Source organism: Stegodyphus dumicola, chromosome 12, assembly GCF_044657685.1.
Source record: "Stegodyphus dumicola isolate Sdum_Otavi_A_Nest chromosome 12, ASM4465768v1".
NCBI lineage: Eukaryota > Metazoa > Arthropoda > Arachnida > Araneae > Eresidae > Stegodyphus > Stegodyphus dumicola.
In genome coordinates, this window is record NC_140779.1 from 85244359 (window position 1) to 85269764 (window position 25406).

A 25406-nucleotide genomic window follows, 5' to 3' on the forward strand; every position below is an offset into this window, starting at 1 on the left:
TATTTGTGAAAGTTGTACTTGAATTTTTGTTTGATTATTGATAAATTTTGTTTTGATTTTCCCATCTTATCGAGGTAAAATCAAAAGGTGGGAGGATGTCACATTCTTGCCACTAGGTGGCGGGCATCTCTTCCTTTACTTTTGCTGTAATTAAGTTCCGAGAAGCAGTAGAGATTGGAACCGCTCAGAGGAGCGTAAAGACTCAGAACTAAAAATGTACTGTCTTAAAATAGTTATCACCTACCTTGTAAATAGTGTATATTAGCTTTTTATTTCAATAAATAATTAAAAGACAAGATGGCTTGTTAGCAGTAATAGAAACTCTTACTGAAAACGTGATTATTAGAAGCCTGGCGTCGAGAACACTGAAAATGCAGCAGGTAAGGAATTTTACATTAATTTTATTGTAAATAGAAGAACCTGATGCAACACTTGGTTTTCGATGTTGGTGTTGCGGACTGATCTTGGGATGCATTGATTGAGGAGCTTGATTTGGGCATCCGACGCAAAGAGCCCATGTGGCCTTCTATTTACCATCCAGGGATGCTCTAGGTCTAGATCATGGTGGACGTGGTACTGATTAACCACTATGGTAGAGGAAGAGTGCTCACGTCTCGCGTCAGTTGTCACTTGCCTTGGCTATCAAGGGCATTTCTGGTAGAGGGCGGTGGAGCCAAAATTTCGACGAGGTATCGAATCTCAAAAAATGTTAGCAAAGATATACACAATACACAATAGATGTGATTCAAAGCATTATCATCTATTGTGTATTTCCAACTAGCCAAGTTAATTCTTATTTATCCTTTAAAAATGTGTGAAAAAATTAAGCGCTTTAGCTCCGGGTTTTAAAAGGTGGGAAAACAGTTATTAGATATATTTGCTACAAGATGTTATAGTTACTGCTTCATTTTGCTGAATAATGTAATTTAACGTCAGTGCAAAGCACATAGTACTTGCCGCCAGGGGCCGGTTGTATAAAGATGATGAACACTGGTAGTTCGACTCAGTTTTGATTCACAGAAAGCACGTTGCTGGCATGAATGTGTTTTCTTGAAATTTCAGACGCAACTTCAGAAAATAACGTTGCAAGTATTTCATAAATCTAACAAAACTCTGTAATTCACAGTTCTAGGATGGATTAATTTGCAATTATTTCCTGAACAAATAAGAGAAAGCAATACTAAAGTTATTTAATTATAGATATAAGTTATAATGAAGCATTTATGAAAATTAACCCAAAAATTATAATAAAATAAAAAAATAATAGAAAATTTTGAACCAAGAGATTTATATAGTTATAATGCAGCATTTATGAAAACTAATCTCACAATTACAATAAAATAAAAAATAGAAAATTATGAAATTAGTAGATTTTTTTTTTTTTTTTCCCCCAAGGAAAATCTTAAAATATTACTTAAAATTTGCGCCGTCGTTACTCATAGAATGTAGTCATTAGCCTTGCAATGCTGCTCTACTATATTTTAAAAGTCGTGGCGCCACCTTTTAGGCTTATCAAAAACTAGAAGTATGAAATCTTGCCGGGCTGTTCTGAAATATTGAATGCCTTAATTATCATTTTATTTATTAGGCTATCATTTTATTCACAGCTTAAAACTTTTCTGAGTAGTAAGTTTTACAAAGAAATATAAATAATACATTAGTCACAATATTATTCCTGTAGAAAATTTCGAAACAAAATTAAATTAATTTCTTATTGTTGGATTAAAATTTACTATGTAATTATATATTACTATACGAAATAGAAGCATGCCAGTTGGAAATTTAATAACAGCAGAATTGTGCTTAGATTAATGCTGGTTGTATTTAAAAGAAATAATTTTTGCTACTTTTTATATAAAACAAACCTCTCTGACTTTCACTGAATTTTAACAGTGGCGGCATCTAGTATCCAAACTGAAAATTAAAATTAACAAATTTTTGAATTTGTTTTTGTATTCATTTTGTCTAAAATTAAAATATTTCGTCTCTGGGATTAAAGGAGAATCTCTGGGAAAAGTTATTGAGTTAATATTTGAGGTTTTAATCGTCTGTCAAGAATTTTGTAATAGACGATGTTTAACTACAATCAGGAATAAAAAAATAACTTCTTATTAAATTCAATCTTCAACTGAGACAACAGCAGATATTTTTTTTTTTACATTTAATTATCCCCTTACTATCGTATTTTATGAGTTTTGTTTCCATTTTAAAAAAATTTGGTTAAATTTCATTTAAAATAAAATAAAACATGCATTTTATATTAAAAATTTATTAGCGGTGTCTTTCTTCTTACAGAGTTTAGAGTACTTCATTTTGAGATCTTTTGCTTTGTAGAATCTTAACCACTGATAAAGCTCACAGTATGATGTGAAACAATGACTCCAAGACACAGAACCTGCGAGACACATTTTAATTAAACGACTTTCAGGTATTATTTCAGTCATCGCCGAAATTTGTGCATAAATGCAGGAGAATGCTTTTGAGTTGGCATGATGAAATTTCGTACTAGTGCAGGCAGAAGTATATATAGATACTGCAAACCTCTCTATTTATGCTTCCAGTTTTGAAATATACTTTTTTAATAACCCCCATCCTCTGTTCCCTCTACCTTCTTACGTTCTCAAAAAAGAATGCGGAAACAAACAGAGCTTTTAAAATTAAAGTCCGATATTAGTTAGTTGAATTTTGATTTTATTCAACATAAAAATTTAGTTTCATTCGTTGGCAAAATAACATATTGTAGCGTGCGTAAGGGTTCGTAATAAGTTGAATGCACAAGTCCGATGAAAAATGGGCCCACCAGCGGCCGAGAGGTAACCTCCCTGAACACTGGTAGTTCGGTCCGAGGTTCGAATCCCGCGAACGGGCTGGCTGCATGGGTGTTTTCGTGGATTTTCCCATGTGTAACGTGTATACGAGCCAGTTTCCCTTAAAATGTCCTCCATGAAGACATCCCTCCCTTAAGGCAGATAGCCCTCGAGTGCTTTGCCGTAATCTAATAAACCAAACCAAACCGATGAAAAATGAATAAAATTTATTCTTATCACAACAAATAAAGCAAAATGCTTAAATTTCCTAAGAGATATTCGTACAATATCCCAATATCTCACAGTACTTATCTTTTATACTACTAAAACGTTCAACAGAACTTAATTCAAAATAGAGAAAGCTAACCCGATTTCACCGTGAATTCGCTACAGTAAAAAACAACAGTTTTCTAAGACAACTGAGTTGAGATTTTTTCCTTTAGCATTTATAAGCCTTTTAAATGCACGAGAATATTCTCGTATTTTCTCGATTTTTCCGGAAAGCAAAAGCGTACAATTACGAGATACCTATTTATTAAGTGCGGGTTCTCCAGTATTTTTAATTTTCCGGGATAGCTTTCTCTTAAAATTCGCCGTGCACAGCATAGCACGGGGAAATAAAACAAACTTAATTGTAATTCTACTAAAAATAGCAAATTAAATACAAAAACTGTAACACTGCTCCCTTCCCAAGGACTGCATGTCTCGGGCAGTATAATATCTGGACAGGAAGCCAAATTTACAATTAAGGAATCAATGCATTAATAAACATTACGTTACAAACATCATAAACAATAATTGCAATAAGTAACAAATCAAATACTAAATACAAATCAAATGAGTGCTAAAATTTTACAAATTTAGAAATAAAAAGCACCATGGTCTTATGATATTTACAATTATATGCACTACTATTGAAATAGTAATGAGCTAACCTGTCGCAATGAACGACTTTAGGTTTAGAGTTCGATGACTTAATGGATCCGAACGAGGATATCGTTCAGCCTGTTCAGGACTGTGCACAGACCATCTCAAGGTGACTGTAGTTTCGGACAAAGTCCTTTCCGTTGAGTTGGATTCCACAACCACACCTTGTCTCCTTCGTGGAATTGATGTTCGTAGCTCTTGTGTCGTATCGGGTCTTCATCTTCTCCGTCACCAAGTTGACTCGCTCTCGTGGCAGACGAAGGTCACGACCGAAGAGCATCTGTGATGGGGAATAGCCGGTAGTCTCGTGGACAACACTGCGGTAAGCCAGTAAAAACAGTGGTAATTTCTCGTCCCAATCCTGTTGGTTTCTGGAAACCACTAATGAGAGGTTATTAAGGATGGTTCAATTAAACCTCTGTACCATGCCGTCCAACTGGGGATGTAAAGGCGCCGTTTGGGTTTTGTCAATGCCGAGTAGCTTGCAAAGTTCTTTGATTATAGCCGAGGTAAAATTCCTTCCCTGATCGGAATGTAACTGAAGCGCATCCGAACCTGGAAATCCAGTGCTGTATCATTACCTCTGCTACTGTGACAGCCTCTTGATCAGAATAGGATATGCTTCAGACCACTTGGTGAAGTAATCAATGACAACGAGGATATATTTTTTGCCATCAGCAGTTCGTGGCAGAGGTCTTAAGATGAAAAGTCCTTTACTGCCGCCACTCACTGCAGAAATCTGAAGCGCTTTAAACTGGGACTTTTCATTATCTGACAACCTCCGTCTCGCGGAGATGGCCATTAATTAGTTTCCCTCCTTCTTGCTAAGAGTGGTCTTAACATCCGAACCCTAGGGGGTTCTACAGTTTCTTCGTATGTGCCCTTCAGCACCGCAGTTCCAGCACTTTAGGGTCGATTTCTTGTTACTCATATTCCGTCTCAAGGTATTGAGTTGTCGGGTTAAATCTTCTAAACGAGCATACATTTGATCCTCTAGCTTTTGAAATAGAGCAGCTCTGATTGGGTGGCGGTCTATACGAGTTGCTTGCTGGGCTGACTCGAATTTCATGGCGTACAGTAGAGCGCTTTTCAAACTTTTAATCGCCATTCGTACAGCTTTCTGTAATTCACGATACCGGATGCCATCGATAAAGTTTTGCAGGGACAAGATTTCCCTTGTTTCTGTCGAGCACTCCGAACAGGCGAGATGGGACAGCCTTTCAACATCCGTGGCGAGCTCCTGGAGTGTTTCAGTGAACTTCTATTGACGGGATTTCAATTGAATCCTGCTGTAATCTTTCGAACATTTCTCGCCGAAGAGCAGCTCCAATGCGCCGGACAGAGCTTTCGTTTTCGGAAAGAGTCTGAAAAATATCCCCTGCGTCTGGTCTCAAAGAAGCGGCGAGATGACGCCTTAGTTTGAGAATCCCATCCATTCGCATCCACAATATAGAAAATTGTGTCTTATATACTTGCCAGGAGGTCTTCCCATCATATGTGGTTAGCTTGAGAGATGGACGAGAAGACATCGGTAAAAATTTAAAACCATCCGAATTGCTCCCTGTCGTCGCTACGAATTTCTTTAAGGCATCAACTTCCTTGGCGATCGAAGAAACTCTGTCACCAGTTTGTTGTTCAATTTGCTGTTGAACGGATCAAACTCTTCCTTCGATTTCTTCCTTGACTAAAGAAACTTTCTTCAATGTGTCCAACTTTATTTTCAACCGCGTCAATTCTGCCTTCAGTAGCTTCAAATTTGTTTTTTATCATGCAGGTGATTTCTCTTTTCGTTTCCTCTTGGCCCATATTTATTTCTGCTTTAACTGATTTTTGACCTGCTTTCATCTCGCCTTTAACGGATTTCATCTCGTCTTAAATGGATTTCATCTCTTTTTTAACAGAATCTTTCATGTCTTCTTTAAATGATATGGTCACTTTACTTAACGTTTTCCGCCAAACTAAGTTAATGGCACTACAGGGTTAAGAAGTCACCCTAGTCATTGCTAGCAATCTGACGGTTAGCCCGCCTTTCTACATTTTACATTAATCTTCAGTTTCTTGGATATAATTATTTTCATTCACTTGCTTCATTATCTCTAAAATGCCCTTGTTGCAGTAATAGTCCGTGAACAGTCTATTCACAGGATATGTGATGTAGCGGTAGGAAAGAACTGCTGTCGAAGGTGCTCTGTCAGAGGGCAGGAAAGCAGATAATGAAGTGCGTCCGCGTCTTCCCCGCGAAAACCGCAAGAACAGATGACGTCCCGTTTCACAGATAGCATGAGCATTCTGAATGCGCTGAATTTCTTTCCTCCAAAACACCCGCACACAGCAGCACTTAGAGAGATTCTCTTGACGTTAGGCTCTTCCATCCCTTTAAAAATCAACTGGATAAAAGGACATACTTGGCAGAAAGGCAACGAACGAACGGATGAACTAGCTAAGACTGCAGCTCTCAAACCACAAATTGACAAGGAAGTTCCTCTTTCCGCAGAAGATGCAAAAAGGCTCCTCAAGACAACATTCCAAGAGACATGGTCATCACGATGGCAAGAAGAAGAGACAAGAAGATTTACTTACAACATCTTCCCAATACCTTCTCTCAAGAGGCTCAAATGCAACCGACTCTTTCTCCAGACCTGTACCAACCACGGGAAATTCCCAGCGTATTACAGACAATTCTTTAAATGATGCTTGTCTAGCTTCCATCTTTTCTTGGAATGCAGCAAAAGCAGTGACAAGCTGTCTACACTGTTCTTCCATTGCTCTTGTGATTGGCATTCAAATTCCACTTCTGACACCAAAACGTGTTGCATGCGCACGGGTTCGTAATAAATTGAATGCACAAGTCCGATGAAAAGTGAGTAAATTTTATTCTTATCACAACAAATAAAAACAAAATACTTAAATTGCCTTAGAGATATTCGTACAATATCCCAATATCTGACAGTAGTTATCTTTTAAACTACTAAAACGTTCAACAGAACTTAATTCAAAACAGAGAAAGCTAATCCGATTTCACCGCGAATTCGCTACAATTAACAACAGTTTTCGAAAAAACCGAATTAAGATGTTTTCCTCCAGCTTTTATACGTTTTTTAAATGCACTAGAATATTCTTGCATTTTCTGGATTTTTCCGGAAAGCAAAAGCGTACAATTACGGGATATCTATTTATTAAATGTGCGTGCTCTAGTATTTTTAATATTTTCGCGTAGCTTTCTATTAAAACTCGTCGCGTGCATGAGGAAATAAAACAATTTTAATTATAATTCTACTAAAAATAGCAAATTAAATACAAAAACTGTAACAATATGTCTGAGTTGTTGCGAAATCGACCAAAATCGAAATTTTCATCTTCTTTTAATTAAAACTTAAATAATTATATATACATATATAAATAAAGTAGGCTATAATGCCTAAATCTAACCAAGCTTACAAGGTGGGAAATTAATAGATTCATCGAATATTTCTAACATTCAATTATACTAGCTACTAAGTTCGAATTCTAAAACGAAGGAGACTGAATCTTCAATTTTGCATAAAAGTCAGTCATTTTTTTTTTTTTTTTTTTTTTTCAAAATAATCTCGTGTTAAGAAAGGGAAGAGCTAAGTAAATCAAATACACGGACATGTAGCGCTCTCTTTTAGCAATATCAACAAATATTTCTCATTTTATCAGATTGCAGTCTGAAATTTATAAAAATCTTGTCCCTTAAAACGCCATTCCTTAAGCTCACCCCGTCTTAAGCTCATCATTATCAAGTTTTCCTAATTAAACTGGTTTATAACAATATCTGTAATGACATACATTCCTCAAGAGAAGAAGAGGAATAATGAACTTGTTTGTTTACATTAACTACATATATGTAACGTGATTTCTGAGGGCATCTACTTTCTGAGGGCTACTACTTTGTTCACATAAGCTATACATAAGTCACGTGATCTCTGAGGTTATCAGAATGTATATCTTATTACTACAAATAACCATTCAACAAAAAAATCATGTTGGTGAGCTGACTTTCAGGAACGGTGTTACGAGCGTTTGCACAGTGATACGAGCAGAGGTAGCATTCGCGTGCTAAGATAAAGAATGGTGTTTTGTAAAAAGGTTTCAAAATTAAATAATTTAAATTATAATCAGTTTTACAGCAGTAGCACCGTTAATTTTAATTTATTCAAAATTGATTAATTAGCATGACTTATATGGCAGGAAGTGGTGAAGTTTTGTAAGTACAAGTTAAAATTTTGTATTTATAATTTCGTAATATTTGCCTGATGAAATTTTTATTTTAAAACACATTTTTAATATGAAAAGAATGAAAAATTTTGCAAATTTCATTGTACTCTTAATGTTACATATTAATAACAATTAAAATTACTTCAAAATATTTCTATAACAGTTTTAATATTTTTAAGGATGGAAATAACTCATTCAACACAAATTTGACTCTATACTAATATACGATTTCTAGTAGAATCTCACGTATTTTGTACAATTAAAAATTATATTAGTGATTCGATATGGAGTCGAACAGACCTCGGATAGCATTTTGGGATATTTCAATTCATGGGATTTTAATTCTATGTAGAGTTCATTAGTAGTATTAGCTGGTGAGTGTTGTCATCTCAGGCTATCTACATCCATTGACCAGACTATTTCTATTCGTAAAAGATTTGAATAGCGTACAAGCCAAGGCAGAGAAAAACACTTTGCGTGCTGAAGGAAATAGAGGCAGACGTGGATAGCATATATAGTGGTATTAAAAACCTCAATAATATAGAGGTAGCTGGTCAACATATTGAGTATGCGAACTAGAAATGGACGAGATGTGTACCTATTAGCGCACCAAACTATTAATCCAGGTGCTGGGCGACTATATTGGTAATCGAGGAGAAAAACGTTGTGCGTTGAGAAAAGGTAGAACAGCATGGGCAATATGCAGTAGATACTGATTCATGTGCTGTAGCCTCAAGGGAGATTGTACTGTTGAAAATATGCGGGGTTGCATACATCGTTGCACCGCAGGTGTGGATACTTGGTGTTATGCAACACACCCAGGTTTCTAAACCAGTGTATGATTTACGGAAGCACAGATGCAGACAAGATGTCTGTCGTCCAGTGCAGCGGTTCTCAACCTTTTGACTAACGCGTACCATCTAAACAAAAATTGAAAACATGTAGTACCACCTCTACAAAGTACTACTACCACCATCACTCTTGAACAAAGCTACCATAAACTTACGATTGTTAGAAAAATAACTCAATCAGGATGTTGGGGTTTCAATATTTGAATTTAATAGTTAAAAATAATTTGCTTCTTTGATACCACCTATTTTTTTCTTGCGTACCACCGGTTGAGAACGGATTGATAAATGGGAGCCAACGACAGATGTCGCACGTCGTTTTTTTTTTTTTTTTTTTAGTGGGGGGTCCTTCTAGTCTTATCAACAGTAAATTCTCATAAAAGTGATTTCTGAGAGTTGTTGATACAAGTTCAATTTTCTTTTACGAGGCATAACATGACTACTAAAAAACACCAACTAAATAGTGTTTCCGTATGAAAAATAGGCATTTATATTCCTCACAAATCAATGTTCTTCCTTGTAATGACCGCATCCCATGAAGTACTTTTCTTTCCTTTATATTCGCCAATAACAGAACAGCTGTTTCACTGAGTAAGATGCTCATCAGCCTTATGTGCCCCGTCAATGGAGTAAAAAAAAAAATTAAAAAAAAAAAAAAAAAAGAGCTTATATCCTCTGGGACTTGGTAATTGGTAATGTAAAGTAAGGAACATTCAAAGAAGAACCAGAACAAGGATAGAAAGTACATAGTAGGGACATTGCTGTCCAGATTAAGTGAAAAATGCTGATGTCGGCTTATCGTGAGCAATGGAAAGATGGAAAGTTGCTGTTATCTGCAAGAGGGCATTGTCTTGTACAATATGCACATAGTTACAATGCGTATCAACAGTTGTACATTTAAATGAAAAAAAGATGTTTAGTTGCTAAATTACCAAAAGCTTTTCAAATTTGCAAAGCATTACATAGTTCTCTAATGCAATACTTAGTTTAAGTACTTTACACTATTACAATATATCTTGGGCATACATATACAACAAGAACAGGAAATACATACAGATAGAGTTGTAAAGGTGTAATCAGTACAAATATTTATGCATTACAATTCATGAAGTAAGAATTATTTATTTAACTAAGCTATACAAGAATATATTGTAGTTACAATATACGGCACTCTTCTGTTATATGGGACGGATTCAATAACAAAAGAGTACCCGATATGCAAACATTAATGGCGAGCTATAAGTGCAAAATTGCAGATTCAATGCCCAGATTATACACTATTACTAATTACATACATAGCCCCGAAATACTAAACCTTTGCATACTGAAGATTAACCTAGTGTTGCTTTTATTTTCCAGCTCTATTTTAATGACTTAAATTCAGTACTTCTGGGTTATCTGATCACCATTTAATTCCGTTTATGCTAAACAATCGTTTCAGTTGTTTAATGCTTTTTAGTAATAAGCTTTATTAATAGCAACAAACATTCTTTAATATTACTAGCAGAGAAGGAAATAAAAATATTCATGTTCTTGAGATGCATGTTTATTGTGTCAGGAAATTAAGCAGACAGTAATTTCTTTTTAAAGTCTAAAACAAATTCTGAAGTACATCTAGGCTCCGTTTTCACGGAACTTTCTTAATTTAATTCCAGAAATACATGGCAGGTTCAGGGAAACATGCTATTATTTTTTTCTTGAAAGATTTAACCCTCAATACTTTCAACACAATGCTGAAACAACCCTGAAATATTCCATACTTCCTCTTTTACGATTTCATACATTTCTTTCACATAGCTCTTGTGATCTAAGCCAAAAACTTAGAACGTAAGTGATAGGAAATTAGCATAACTGTCACAATCTTATTTCTAAATCTGCTTCAGTTCCTAACCCCAAATACATGCCATGTATCTTTGCCTAGACAAGTATCCTGCATTTAATATTTGTATCGCGAATACGGTTTGGCCTTGTTTTTTGCAGTCTTGCCAACAAGGCCGCCGTGTTAAATAAAATATTTCGGTACTTTTCCGTTTCGCCGGCGCAAATCTCGCCAAGCAGACTTTATTGGCGACAACATACAGTGTACACATAAAAAATATTTAAAATATGTTAGTTCTAAGAAATTTTTTGAAGGCATGAACATTTTAATATCGCTGATAATTTTATAAAAAGCCAATAAATAAAGACAATAAATTTGTAAAAAGACATTAATTTAAGAATTTACTATGTTTCATGGTTCAGCATCCTGATTCGCCGGTTCATATCACGTGACTCCAAGCGATCTCATCTCACGTAAACTACTCTACAAAAATCTAATGCTCTCAGTAATTATCTACATTAATTTCAAGTTAAATCTTAATTTGGAACACAAGTTCAAATGCAAGAAATATTTCAATTCGTACGAATAGCTTACTCAGAAAGGTAGGGTACGAACTGCGCCAAATTTGATCGAAGATCCTCGTCCCCCTATTTTCTAATCTACGAACTGCGCGAAGTTTCTTCTCCCCCATTTCTTTCCCAAGAAGTTTGGGTGTTATAAAAAGTCATTTATTTTGGCATACATAATAATGGTTCAAATGATGCCAAACGGAATATCCTCACTGGTAATATTTTACGCATCATTTTCAAAACAAGTCACAGCTATTTCTTATCAGATTGATTGTTTCTTTCAATACTGACATATAATTACATAGAATTTTTATCAGATAATTCAATTTTATACCTTAAGGCCATTCGCGGTAATTACTTACCTTAAGGTACTACAAGCATTTATTGGCTTTATACAAAATTAGGATGCAATCACACTGCTCACCCGAAGGCGAAAATATAGAAAAGGCAAAGTCAAGGTCAAGGTTTAAAGTCATCAATTTCTAATGAGAATGCACTAGCGAAGATTACGTCAGATAATATGAGACTTGGGGTCACGTGATATGAACCGGCGAATCAGGATGTTGAACCATAAAAGCGTAGTAAATTCTCAAATTAGTGTCTTTTTCCAAATTTATCGGCTTTATACAAAATTTTAAGCGATATTAAAATATTTATGCCTTCAAAATAAAAATTCTCAAGAACTAACATTTGTTAACATTTTTTATGTGTATACTGATACTGTATTTTGTCGGCAATAAAGTCTGCTTGGCGAGATTTGCGCAGGTGAAACGGAAATGTACCAAAATTTTCTATTAAAGTATGCTAATCATATAGAATTTTCTTCCTGATATAAGTGTACCTGTGTAACAGAAATTGTAAAGAATATAATTTCTATAATACGGCATAATGCATATTACAATAGTTCCCAAAACGAATACATCTTAAAGCATAAGAATTATTCATAATTCCATAAAACATTTCAAAAATTCACAACAAATAAGCATCACAGATCAAATTTTAGTATTGGTGCAGTTTGTCGGTATTTTGTACAAGAATAAGATAACTCGGTGAATTTTCCGACTGCAACTTATATAGGATATGGTTACCTCAAGCACTGTTATGCACATGATTTTCAGTGTGGCGACTTTTGAAAATTTGGCGATTTCTACCAAGGTGGTATGTACCTTTACCTTTTTCTACCAAGATGGTACGTAAGTATCTTTGATATAGAGACATGTAATTTCATAGGCATATTGATATAGAGACAAATTCTTCAAGAATTTCCTCCTCCATATTTCCGAATACACAATCCGTCCACCTTTCTTTATACGGCAGAGACTTATTCTACTATTCATTTCGTTCCTGGATTCCCACTTCTCCAGTATATCACAACTGCCCAACGCCACAGCATCAGTGATATGGTAGTAATTACCCTGGAGATTAATGGGTTTACTTGATTACGGCAAAGTACTGGAGGCCTATCTGCCAGGAAATTAATGAGAAATGAATGAACAAAGGAGGTATCCTTAATAAAGTCCAAAAGAAAATATCGCATGGAAATAAATCTGACGGATGGTATAGCCATCATATTAACGTATTACTCCCTTCTCCTGCCTCAGAAGTAAATTTTGACTGAGGTGTTCTCACAAATGATCTCTTCGGCAGTTGCTGATCAACTGCCTTGCGTAAAGAGGTAATCATTATTGTTTACAGTCAACTATGACAAGAATTATTTTCTCAATATATCCAATTAATTCTCGCATTCATGTACAGATGTTTGCTATACTAGTAAAGCTGGGCAACTGAATGTTCGTGAAATGTATAAATACGTTTACCGCTATTTCAGTATTTTATTCAGTATTAAGTCATTTTATTATTAAAATATGATAATGGTTGCGCAGTTTATTTTTTATGAATCATTAAAAGGTTTCATGGGCTTATATATACTCTATATTCATTTTTTGATACTTTAAAACTGGCTTTGAAACAAGGCTAATTTTTAATGCTTATGTGAATCAGACTTTTGCAGGAAGGCAGCATTAATTATGAGCCATATCTGAAATCGAATTTATTTATTAGATCTTTTATTCTGGTTTATCATTATATACATAAATAATTCATACCAATATTATTAATTAATCAAAATGTTATATATTATTTGTAAAAACTATTCTAATTTACATATGCTTAACATTCAAGAGGAGAATTTCCACCACCACTCAGTGTATTCCCAAAATTCAAGTGACAATTGATAGTCAGTTAAGAATCAATTCATTACTGATAAATCATTTTATAAAAACCAGCTTCATACAGTAAAAAACTAGGAAGCAGTTTTCTCCCACTCTGTCTTTGGGGCTTCACTTAGATTTGCCATGTTCTTCTTTGAATTTAATTACCAGATGTCGGGAATTTAAAGACCAGTTTAAAAATTGAAATAATTCCTAACGCTGTCATTCACTCTAGTTGTCATATACAATGAATGGTGACTGAGAATCTCCTCTCAAATGCAGAGGATTAAATCGAGAAATATAGAATTTCCTTAAACGCAGTTAAAATATTCATATCATACCAATACTTAAATTTAAAATATTAAAATACAGGATCAAATTAAGAGTTCTTCTTCATAGGAGAACTTCCGGAAAGTTCGATATAAGTGTGATACATCCAACTACTCCCCATTACAGCTCCCACAGCCAGCTAAAAAAAGCACTTGTAGATGCAAAAACTGTCATAGTCATAAAGGATCCTAAACTAGGCAATAAGACTGTGTCTTGGCTCCAGTTTGGAAGACGACTTCAGGACATGTGCGTTTTCACTGCCATAGGATCCGTAATTTGTTCATCTGCACTACATGAGAGCATTTCAAGATTTGGCAAACCTCTGGCTGTAGGATGTGTATTGATGAATATTGGATACTGCTACTTTTGGAATTCCCATCCATTACAGAATTACAAGTAAGGAGAAAAGGACTTAATCATTTATATTACAAATAAAATCAAAACGGAATTTTGTTAAATTATTAACAAATAAGGACAAAATTATTAATGATTTTTGCAAATAAAGAGGAAGTTTACACACTTTTGGAACGATTTAGGAGCCGTATAATTAATGTTTCAAATGCAAAGAGTAATTTTTTTAAATGACCCGATGCACTTTTTCTGGATTATAAGTCTGCATCTAATTTCTATAACAGCAGTTTTTTTTTTAAATAAAATTTCCAGTGTTATTAATTTCTATTCCTCTTCCACTTTCCAGAGTCTATTAATCGTAGTGGATTTCCACTTAGAAAGAGCTCTTTTCAAGAAACCAAAGGCACAATAGTCACATAAAATGGCCCGAACTTTCGCAGAATGCGTTGATATGTAATACCCATATCAGTCCTCATTTTCTCAAGGAATGCAGTGGTACTTTTCGAAGTATGAATTGTTCTTTGTCTTGATGAAGTTTCACTCTTAGAAAATCCTTAGGATTAAGAAATGGAAATTCTCCTGTAAATATCGGACACAAAACTTTGCCTTAATAGCATATTCAGTTGTTTTTAACATTTTATTTTCAGTCTTTTTATTTTTCCTTTCCCACTGTAAGGGAATACTGCGAAAATAATAAATAGATTTTTTTTTCTTTTGTGGCAATCATTCTGATAACCCATGTTTCATTAAGAGTCACGATGTATTTCCATTTATCTCCCGCTAAACAGTTTTTATACATACAAAATGTTTAGCGTTGAGTCACATGCCTTGGCGAAAACTGGTGAAATTTGTTTTTTAGCTTTTTTCCATTGAATCTTGGTTTATGTAGTTGTTTCTGCTAATACTCAATTGTCTGACCTAGAGTCAGCCCAAGCCCACGAAATTTCTGGTGGCAAGGAGTATAAGTTTATGCCTGCCGTTGCAACAGCCTTGAGCACCTTACAGGTGACAAGGTGCTATTTAGCTCAGTTTCATCCCCAGTTTTGATGGAGAGCACCCCAATGGGGGCGACGGGTCCGCGGGTTTCTCACTGCTTTTCCCCTACCATCACATTTTCGAGAGGACTTTCTGCTCGCCGGATATTCAGAGTGCCCCCACGCCGCACGGACACTATACATTTACAAACATCTTTACCTTTTCCGTCATTCAAGCCCGGCCCTTCGACACAGTAGTCAGCGACGCTAACCACTATATCGGTTGGGCGGCATTTTGGTTTATTATTTTATTTATTGTTGCTACAGACGTGTTTAAAAACTCTACAATTGATCTCTGCATCATGGATTTTCTCTTGTTACCAACGATTTAACTTTCAGAAACAGTACCTTTTCGAATACTCATTTGGAGTCTTCTTTCCATGTAGATGTAATGACTGGTGGTTTTTCCTTTTCTGATCAATAATGCTGCTTATTTTGCACCTAAAAATTTTAATACCATTCATTTCATCACGGTGTTGAAAGAATAAATTTAAAATAGAGATGACATTTCTAATAATAAGCTGTTGGCAGAAATTTTTATTACAAAACATTTTTGAAATTCTTTATGAAAACCGTTCTAAAATGTGTAAACATCCTCTATACAATGCGTCAAGAGCTAAAATGTTTAAGAATAAACATCAGTATTCAGTGGTTCATTTCTCAATTTAAAAATTTGAAGGAAGCAAATAAAATTATTAAAAACATATTATTTATTACTTTCAAAGCTGACAAAAATTTTATGCTCCAAGTAAATATAAAATTTTAAATCCCCCCAAAAAAATTACGTAATTTTACAGCCAAAAAATTCAATGACCCGAAACACCTACATAAATTCTTGTGTCGCATAAAAATGAACTGAAACTTTAGCTACAAAATTCATGAAATATACAAGCCTAAAAAACTGGCGATATCTCAAAAATTTACAATGGCAAGAGCATATTTTGTGTTTCCTAGAAAGTTCTTAATACAAATTTCAATACCATCTAAACTTTTCGTATTTAAACCAGAGCACTTTTCATTATAGGAAGGTTGGGGCAAAAGTCATGGCAACTATTTTTTTTCTTGTAGATATGTGAACGGATCACAAAATGTACATGTGTCGTGTGGAAGTTCTGCAGTCATAGTGTGCATGCAGAACAACAGATGGCTCTGTGATAGCTGGCTCTGTGGTAGCGAGGGCTCTGAAATCAGTCAGTTGGTAAGTGCCGTGCGAGATGGAAATAACCCGTGTTGAGCAGCGCACTTACATCAAAACAGCCGTTTTCTGAGGGAGAAATGCGATGGAATGTCACAGTGAATTAGTAGAAGCCCTTAGGAATAATGCCCTACCATATGGTACAGTAGCACGGTGGGTAGGAAAGTTTCAGCAAGGACTTGTGTAAACCAGTGATGAGCAACGTTCGAGACGACCGGTGAATGTGTGGAGCGACTTGGCATGTGCCGTCATCGAGCACCTCATGGATGAAGACAGACAATGGACATTAATGGAGTTAGAGATGGCAAGTGGCATCGAGAAACGCACCGTCCACAGGATATTGCGTAATGAGCTAGCGTCAGAATCCTTCCTCAATCAAATTGATGGTGATTGTCGCGTATGACGTCAGGGGTGTCATTGTTTGCCACTTTGTTCCTTATGACAGAACAGTGACCACACAGTACTACAGGGACTTCCTGCTGCGACGTGGCGTTCGGAATAAACGTCCGGATCTTGTGGACAGTGCAATAATTCTGCACGACAAGGCAAGACCACATAAAGCAGAGTGTGTACGGCAGCTACTCCGACGTTGGGAATGGGAAGATTTGGAGCACCCACCTTACTCTCCTGACCTTTCGCCCTGTTACTTTGATCTCATTTGCAAGATTAAAGGATCAATACATAGGGGGTTTGCAACACGAGAGGACATTGCTAATGCTGTGCGGCAACAGATGACCCAATTCACACATGGTGATGCAAATGCTGAGGCTGATGGTATTCAGCGCCTCCCATATCGTTAGCAGCGTGTGGTGACAGTAGCAGGGGACTACATTGAGGGTCTACATGGGGTGTTATCATTCTTTTGCACGGTGAAGGCTATATTGCCGTGTATACTACCATAATAAATTCGTATGTTGCGATATTTCAGTGCTATTCTTTGTCCACATATGTAGTTAAGAGCTTGTCCTTTCATCTGTATACGTCACATTTTTCATTCGGACTGGTATCTTCAAGAAAAAAAATAGTTGCCATGACTTTTGCCCCAAACTACGTATTTAAATAGAATTTTTAAAATTTTCCTGCCTTTAATCTTACAATGAATAAAATCACTAAATTGAAGCTGCTTGAAATGCCATAATTTTTAAATGATCCAACTGAGATTTCTGAAGTAAAAAATGGAAAACAGTAGTATAAAATAAGAAATGGTTTCTTTCATAAAAGCACACATAACACAATGTACTTCAAAATGTATTTGCATATTCTTATTGTAATTGAACATACTGTATTAAAAGGGTCATATAAAATTTAAAGCTGCCACTATATGCTAACTGCTACCAAAAATGCCAATATATAAAAACCTAATTCTTTATGCTACATTACAGTAGCAAAGTCTGCATTATTAAAAAAAAAATTACTTTTTATCTAACTTACATCTGTTTGGATCTAAAAAGATATATATATATATATTTGTACATTTTAGTAATGCAAGTAATACAGTACACAATAATTACAGATAAAATAAAATACTATTAGCCAGTAGCACACATTAGCCATGCAAATAAAAGAACAACTAGAAAATTTCATATAACTATTGTCAAAAAAGTTAAAATACGAAATGTTTAATTTATCAGAAAAATTATTTAAAAAATGTTTCTAAATAAATACTTCCAAGATGCTTTGCTTCATATTTTCTTTACATTTTGGTAAAATAGCCTTAGTAGATATACAAATAGTAGGTGTAGATATACAAATGCAAGATAAAAATTTCAATTTTACGCATGCATGATAATTTAATTTAGAACCTTCATACACTATTTTAATGAGAAAATCTCCTTGTCTATTTTTGCAATGCTCTCTCCTACTTCAGCATATTTTTGAAAGCATTATCTTTAATGAGTGATTTTTTTTTCAATAATCATTTAATGAAGTAATCTGTGAATTAATATTCAGATAAAAAACTGATTTTAATTTCTTCGATTGCCATTTAACATAGAATTTATCCAACCCTAAATATCTCCTATAATACATAGCCACAATCAAATAATTTTTATACTGAACAACATAAAATTTATTTCTTATATTTACAGCTTTATCAACATGAATACATACAAGAAAACATAAACATATATTTCATTATAAAAACATGTTTCAGTATGTTTTTATACTTAAAAATAAATAAAACACAGCCCCCCCCCAAAAAAAAACTACTAGTGTGCAAATTCATTTTTCAACATACTTTCATGAAATTGTTGAAAAGGACGTTTTTTGGATCGGTACAAGAAAAACCAACTCTGCATAAGGTGGTGCATACGCATATCAGAACAGTAACATCAGAAGGTATGCCAAGGCACACAAAATGCGAGAAGACAGCAGGCACAAGGCAACTTAAAGAAGAAAGGAAAGCCCATTTCTAACTAAGTGAAAGTGAGACTGTACATGCTGTATAGCTACAAGAAGGCATCAGGTCCTACCTTTACACATAAATAGAGCGATTGGTAAGCTTCAGGAGAGGTGTAGTGTGTTGTCTGTTGTCCAGACAGACAGAAAGAAGTACAGGGGGCACCAAAACATCGCCATGGGCAAAACTGGTATTGCCCCCATTGCACTAACCATCTATGGAAGTGCACCCTCACAGAGCACGCTAACGCTATGCTCAGGCATTTGTATACATTGCAGCATTCATAATAGTTACCTACTTATGGTGCATAATTTGCATTACAGACAATATTGACATAACATATACTTTACATGGGTACTTTGCAGTTACATGGATAAATACAATAAATAAATACAGTTATGTTATTTACAGATGTACATACATATTTCTTTAGTGTTTCGGTTTGGAGCTTTTTTGGGGAGTGATTATGGTATGTGGGTCGTTGTCTGTTTGGTTTTTTTGTTATACGGTTTGCAGTTTATAAGTTCATTCATAGTACAGTTCATAGTTCAGCACACAGTTTATGAATTCATTTCATGGTACATAATGTTGAGTGCGTAGTACTGGTGTATCTGTACTGCACAGTATGAAGTAGTTCATAGTTTGAGTAGGTATGAGAAAATTCACAGTTGTCTCAATAAATGGAGATATTTAAGTATGTTTTCTAAAAGCACTCCTGCATAGTATGAGTGGATATTCTTGTCTGTCCCCCAAGAGTTTAGAACATATAGAAGTTTCACGAGCTTGGAAATCCTTCTAAATGACAGGTACAGCCGTAAGAAAGGTTGGCGGTGATCAGCCAAAGAAAACAATGGTGACTAATGACCAATATATTGCCTTGCGCATGAAAAGAAACAACAAAACAGTGGTCAACATTACTCAACAGTTGTGCACAGCAACCAGATGACAGGCGACCCAGTTTACTGTGATCACACGCCTTCATAAAGGTGGCTTTTTCACCCGCCTTCCCGAATGCTGAATACCATTAACAGCAGCCCATGGCTGGGAATGTTTACAGTAGTGTTGAGAACAGGAAGACTGGTCACCTCATGAATGTCCACTTTACCAAAGAAAGTTGTTTCAGTCTGACTAACGATTCTTGGTACCAGCTGATATGGAGGTAATGGATGAGAGCTAAGGATATGTTTTCATCCCACTAACATCAAGGAAAGACCACTGAGGTGATTCTAGTGTGCTTGTATGGGAAGGTATTATGATGAACAGATGGATGGAGCCTCATATTTTCAACAGAGGCTCATTTACCAGAGACCATTACACAGATGAAGTTATCCTCCTCCATTTGTGTCTTTTCGAGATTGCCATTCATCTTTATTTTTATGGATGATAATGCACTGCCATAGAGGACTCATGCTATTGAGGAGATCTTGAAAACTGAAGATATCCACAGAACAGATTAGCCAGCATGTTCCCTTAATTTAAATCTCATTAAGCATGTGTGAGATACTTTAGGGAGATACCTGGTGGAACAATCTTACCTTCTGGAGAAAACCAGCAACTGAAGCATATGTTCTTTCCAAGAGGTTCTTTGAAAAATTGTAACTCTTACCCCAAGAACTGTTAAACAATCTGATGCTAAGTATGACAGACAAAGCAATGCAGCAATTGCATTGTCTGCCATACTCAGCATCAGCAAAGACACAACAATGAGCTGTATCTTTACTAAGGCTCTGCGGTATAGTGTGGCAGGCCTCCTCGTAGTGCACCCTGGGTTACGCTAAATCTGCTACAGCTTTACCGCTTGTTGATGGCTCCTAGAGATCCTCCAAACTGTCCTTTTCAGGGCAAACATCGCTTAGTGATTGTCCAATGGAATGCGGGTAGTTTTTCCCAAGAAAAGAAAATACAGCTTATGAATGATAGATGTATTTCTTATTTTTGACAAATAGATGTATTTCTTATTTTTGAGGCAAATTTGTCTAGGGTCGATATGAAATACTATTCGTTTGATAAATACTATCTACAGCTCTTGTCTAAATCAAAAAGAATCGCTAGTGGAATCTTGGTTGGTATTAAAAAGAACTTGATGTCCAAATTCAATATTATCAGTGACGTATCCTCTCATATTGGTGCTGTGGTGGTCTAAATCGACGTTTGGAAACAGAAAACCCATTTCACTATTTATGCTTGTTATAGCCCACCGAACAATAATAAATTAAGTTTCCAGTGTCTTTCCTTCGTTAATAAAACTATCCTTTGTGGAGATTTTAATGCTCATAGCTCCCGTTGGAATTATAACGATTCTAACCATTCCGGGAGGATAATGGAGGACCTAATTAACTCAACCAGACTGGAACTAATCTACCAGAATACGGATATCCCTTCTTATATTCATTAAAATGGAAATGGTACAAATCACGATCTGATTTTAGCTACTGCTGATTTAGCTGGGGATGCAAGAAAGGAAGTCATTTATGATCCTGGTTCTGGACATTGTATAATCACAACCAGTTTTGGATTACAAACCTTTTACCCTTTAGTAAATAAAGTGAGAAACAGGTGGAATTTTAAGAAGGCGAAGTGGGAAAACTTTTGCTGGGAGCTTGAGACTATCTTTTCCCAGCCAACCCTGAGACGAGTATCGACAAGGCATTTTCTCATTTTTCTGAATTAATTTTGACAACCGCGGAGAAGTGGATACCAAGAGGTAAACAACTAAGGTTCAAGGCTTTCTGGAATGATAAATTGACTGAATTAAAGGGTTATAGCCATTGAATTCTGAAATGTTGCTGAACAAACAAAAATCCTAAGGACGTCCAAAGATAGAGAAAGTGTAGCCATCCTTAGAAAAGAAATTATTGTGGCAAAGAAAAAAATGCTTTAATGATTTCATTACTAATATAGATTATAGAAAGAACGGAAAAAAGGTTTATAATTTTGTGAATGGTGAAAAAGGAAGAGAAAAATTTTCTTCTAGCTCTCGGGGACCTTCGGTTTTTAAGAGAGATTTTACTATTTCTGAATTTCGGGGAGCTATTGGAGAAATGAAGTGTAACAAAAGTCCAGGCCCAGACAATATCGCTATTGAATTTTTAAAGAATTTTGGCGAAAACACCCTGAATGTCCTCCTGAAGCTCTATAATAAGAGCTGGAACTCGACAGTTCCTGCTGCCTGGAAAAAGGCCATCTTGATCCCAATTCTTAAAAAGAACATTTGGTGTTAGCAGAAAAATGTTCCTTTGGTTAAAACATTTCTTGACCAAACGTTTTTGTGCTACTCGTTATGGCACCAGCACTTCAAAATATAAACAAGTTCAAACAGGTTTGCCTCAGGACACAGTTATTAGCCCTACGTCAACATTTTTATTAACGACCTACCAGACATTTTAGAATCAGATGGAATCGTGAACATCGCCCTTTTTGCCAATGATCTTGTCATATGGGCCAGAGCTAACAAAAAAGATCAAGATGGTTTAAACCGAATCTTAAACTCTGCACCTCAGAGACTTGAGGAGTGATGTTCTGCTAATAATATGAGAGTTAATCAGGGGAAGACTACTTGTCAGTTTTTCTCTCAACAGACAACACTTTACTTCTAGACTAATGCATGAGAAGTCGGTTTTGCAGCAGACGGATAGTGCCACCTATCTTGGCTGTATTTTTGACAAGCGCCTAACCTGGAGAAAGCATGCAGAGCATGTAGTTGCTAAGGCGGAGCAGAGATTACCTATCCTTAAACGCTTAGCTGGTGTTAAATGAGGTTGTGGTAAAAAGACTCTCAACTCAACGTATAAAATGTATATTCGACCAATACTACATTATTGCTGTGAGATATTGATCTCGGCTACGCGAGATGTGATACAACGTCTGGAGGTCTTCCAAAATCAGGCACTGCGCATTATAACCGGGGCTGTTAAAACGACTCCCATTCTGGCAATGCAGTTGGTATCGGCAAACCAACCAATGACAAACCTGATTCAGAAAAATGCTTTCATCCTTTCCCAGAGACTTATTCGTCTTCCAGGTAACCCTCATTGGAGGAATTATGATTATAATAAACAATGAAATCTAAAGACACAAAATGGCTTTCTGCAGTGTGTCTCTCGCCTAGAACAATACAATCATAAAAGAACACTGAAACCGACACTGCTGTTTTTGCTAAATCTGTTTGATTATAGTTTCCTTGATGTGCAGTTGGACCTAGAAATGAAAGTTGATAAGAAGGAGATGAGTCCAGAGCAAATAAGAACTATAGCTTTGGAAACAATTAAGCAATGTTTTCAGGCTCTTTCAGGAGAGCTGTTGTACTGTCTGATTTGACTTCAGCAATACATGCAATCTCCTCTTACCAAGAGTGTAAGAACATACGCGTTCAACAGTGTCAGGAAGTCATAAAAGAACTTTCCCACAAGATATCATTTCAATGGATACCTTCACACTGCGGTATTTATGGAAATGATATGGCTGATATGCTTGCGAAAAAGGGGGCTACGGTTCTCCAAAAGTCAAAAACGAGTGCAAGCCTCCATTCTATTAAGCTTCTGACATCGCTAACATATCAAGACTTTTACAGATTTTGCCAAGCGGGTAAGCCTTGGAGTGTTCTCTTATCAAACCCAGCTTTTGTTCTTGACCACACGCAAACTGTTACGGTTGCATCTTTTATACTATTGACGGGACATGGCTGTCTACAGATTCATTTATTTTGCATTGCACTAGCTGATTCGCCGTTGTGTGTTTTATGTAATAGTGGACGGCCAATGAGGACAGAACATTTGGACGAGTGCGAAGCACTGACAGATTTTTCTTGTAGATTTGAGCGCTATTGGCAAGCAGGGAGTTTAATCGCCTAATGACCAATGTAACTGGCATTTGGCGAATAAATTACTAAGGCTCTTTGGTTTATTGTTCTTCCTCTTGGCCAGACAGTTTTTTGTGCCAATGTCATTCTGTCAATAAAGCATTTTCTTTCCATACTGTATGCGTACTATTCATTTTTCTGCTACTATGCTTTCCCCATCCTTAAGTACTACATTTTGCCTCCGTAGTATAAATTTTATGCTACCAAGTTGACATTGGTAGCATGAAATTTTTGGATAATTATGGCCAAAATCAGAAATGCCGCTCAGGTTTTGCACACTACTGTAGAATATGTTTAAAGTATAATAAATTTTACATGAAACACGTAAATGAAGAATATATGTTTGACTAATCAATTGTTAAAAATTGCTTTTTCTCATTTACTTTCAGAGTTGCACAAGGTCCAAGTGTAATTTCTGCAATTAGAAATACTAATACTAATTCTACAATATTAGTGAGAAAAGTGGAACCTAGTTCAACTAAACTTCCTGCTTTACTAGCAATTGGTGCACTTATAACAGCTTTCTGGAAAGATCTAATTTCTTTTGACTTTAAAGAAAGTTTTAGAAACTCTGTCTTTAGAGATGAACAATAGAAATAAAAATTTATTGCTTAAATCTCAATTTGTATTGCATAATAAAAAATATTTTTAGACTATGATTTACAAAATTAATTTCATCTTTTATTTTCACACACATACATACTGTAAGGATCTTAAGTTTTACTAACGTTTATTTTTTTATTTTAAATCTTTACTATCACTTCTTATTTTCTACTTCCGGCCAGAATTATAAGCGTTAAGGTTTTTATGCAAAGTTGTCTGGCGAACGCCAAGTATTTAAGTTGTGGCTTTTTGCCAAGCGAGAGAGAGGAAGCAGTTGAGTCAAAGCAGGCCGCTTACCTTAGAAGTTACGCAGTTGCTGTTTGCCTTCCAGGCCAGAGGTTTTAATCCTCTTGATAAATTTTAAAACGTATTGTAGTGTTCACAGTCTCTGTACTACATACGCTTCCTGTTAATATAAGGCCAATCTTCCACGTTTATTAGTTTAAGGTTAAATGAGAGTTTAGTTTTATTTTTATACTTTTACGTTAGACCCCGAGTAGCGGGTCAGTGTATTCCGAAGTACGGAAGTTATTGTATATAGAGAAAAATAAAGGGTTTTGTATACCCTTCATGTGTATCCTGTCTACTTACCACAATTAGTGAACATAGCTTTAGTAAGCTCTCTGTTCCGAGTCAGGTCCTTGTATGTTCCCGAAGAAGGTAAGAAGGAACATTGAACCTGATAGTGGCGCCCAACGAAGAATAATAACCATGGCCGAGTTTCAAGAAGAACCTGTGCTGCCTGCAGAAACGGCTCAGAATCCAGAAATGCCAGCTGCCGCCCTGGAAGGATTTGGTTACATCGTCCAGACCATGCGCGCTTCGATGAAACCAGAATCGACATTTAATGGAAACTCACCGGTAACCAGTTTTTTGGAAAAATTGGATGACCACTTCATGCTCTACCCCGTGCACGAGTTTCAAAAAGTTACCTTAGCTACCAGCGCTTTGAGGGGCCAAGCGCTTAACTGGTTCAAATGTATAGGCAGAAGTCTCTTGGGTCAAGCAGGAAGTCCCACCTATACTTACGAAAATTTCAAGACTGCCCTACTAAAAGCCTTCCCTGTTGTAAGGGATCGTGCGAAATTAGAAACGGAACTTTTCAGTATATATCAACAAAGAATTGAAAACCTCTCGAGCTTTATTTTAAGAAATATTCACGTTTTCAAGCTCTTGTATGGAAACCGTCCGGATCCTGAAATAATTCAAGTGATTTTG

General features: G+C 35.8%; 1 protein-coding gene across 2 annotated transcripts; it reads left to right on the forward strand.

Annotated features, from left to right (window-relative positions):
* Positions 1-7823: 7823 nt before the first annotated feature.
* Positions 7824-24235, forward strand: LOC118201504 (uncharacterized). Of its 2 annotated transcripts, none has more exons than XM_035373621.2 (3): positions 7824-7962; positions 13819-14145; positions 23975-24235. In XM_035373621.2, the coding sequence occupies exons 1-3, from the start codon at positions 7931-7933 to the stop codon at positions 24177-24179; spliced, it is 564 nt and encodes a 187-aa protein (XP_035229512.1). In that variant the 5' UTR covers positions 7824-7930; the 3' UTR covers positions 24180-24235. The 2 variants fall into 2 exon arrangements, with proteins under 2 accessions (XP_035229512.1, XP_035229513.1); XM_035373622.2 differs by having other exon boundaries at positions 7853-7962; positions 13876-14145.
* The last annotated feature ends 1171 nt before the right edge of the window (positions 24236-25406 follow it).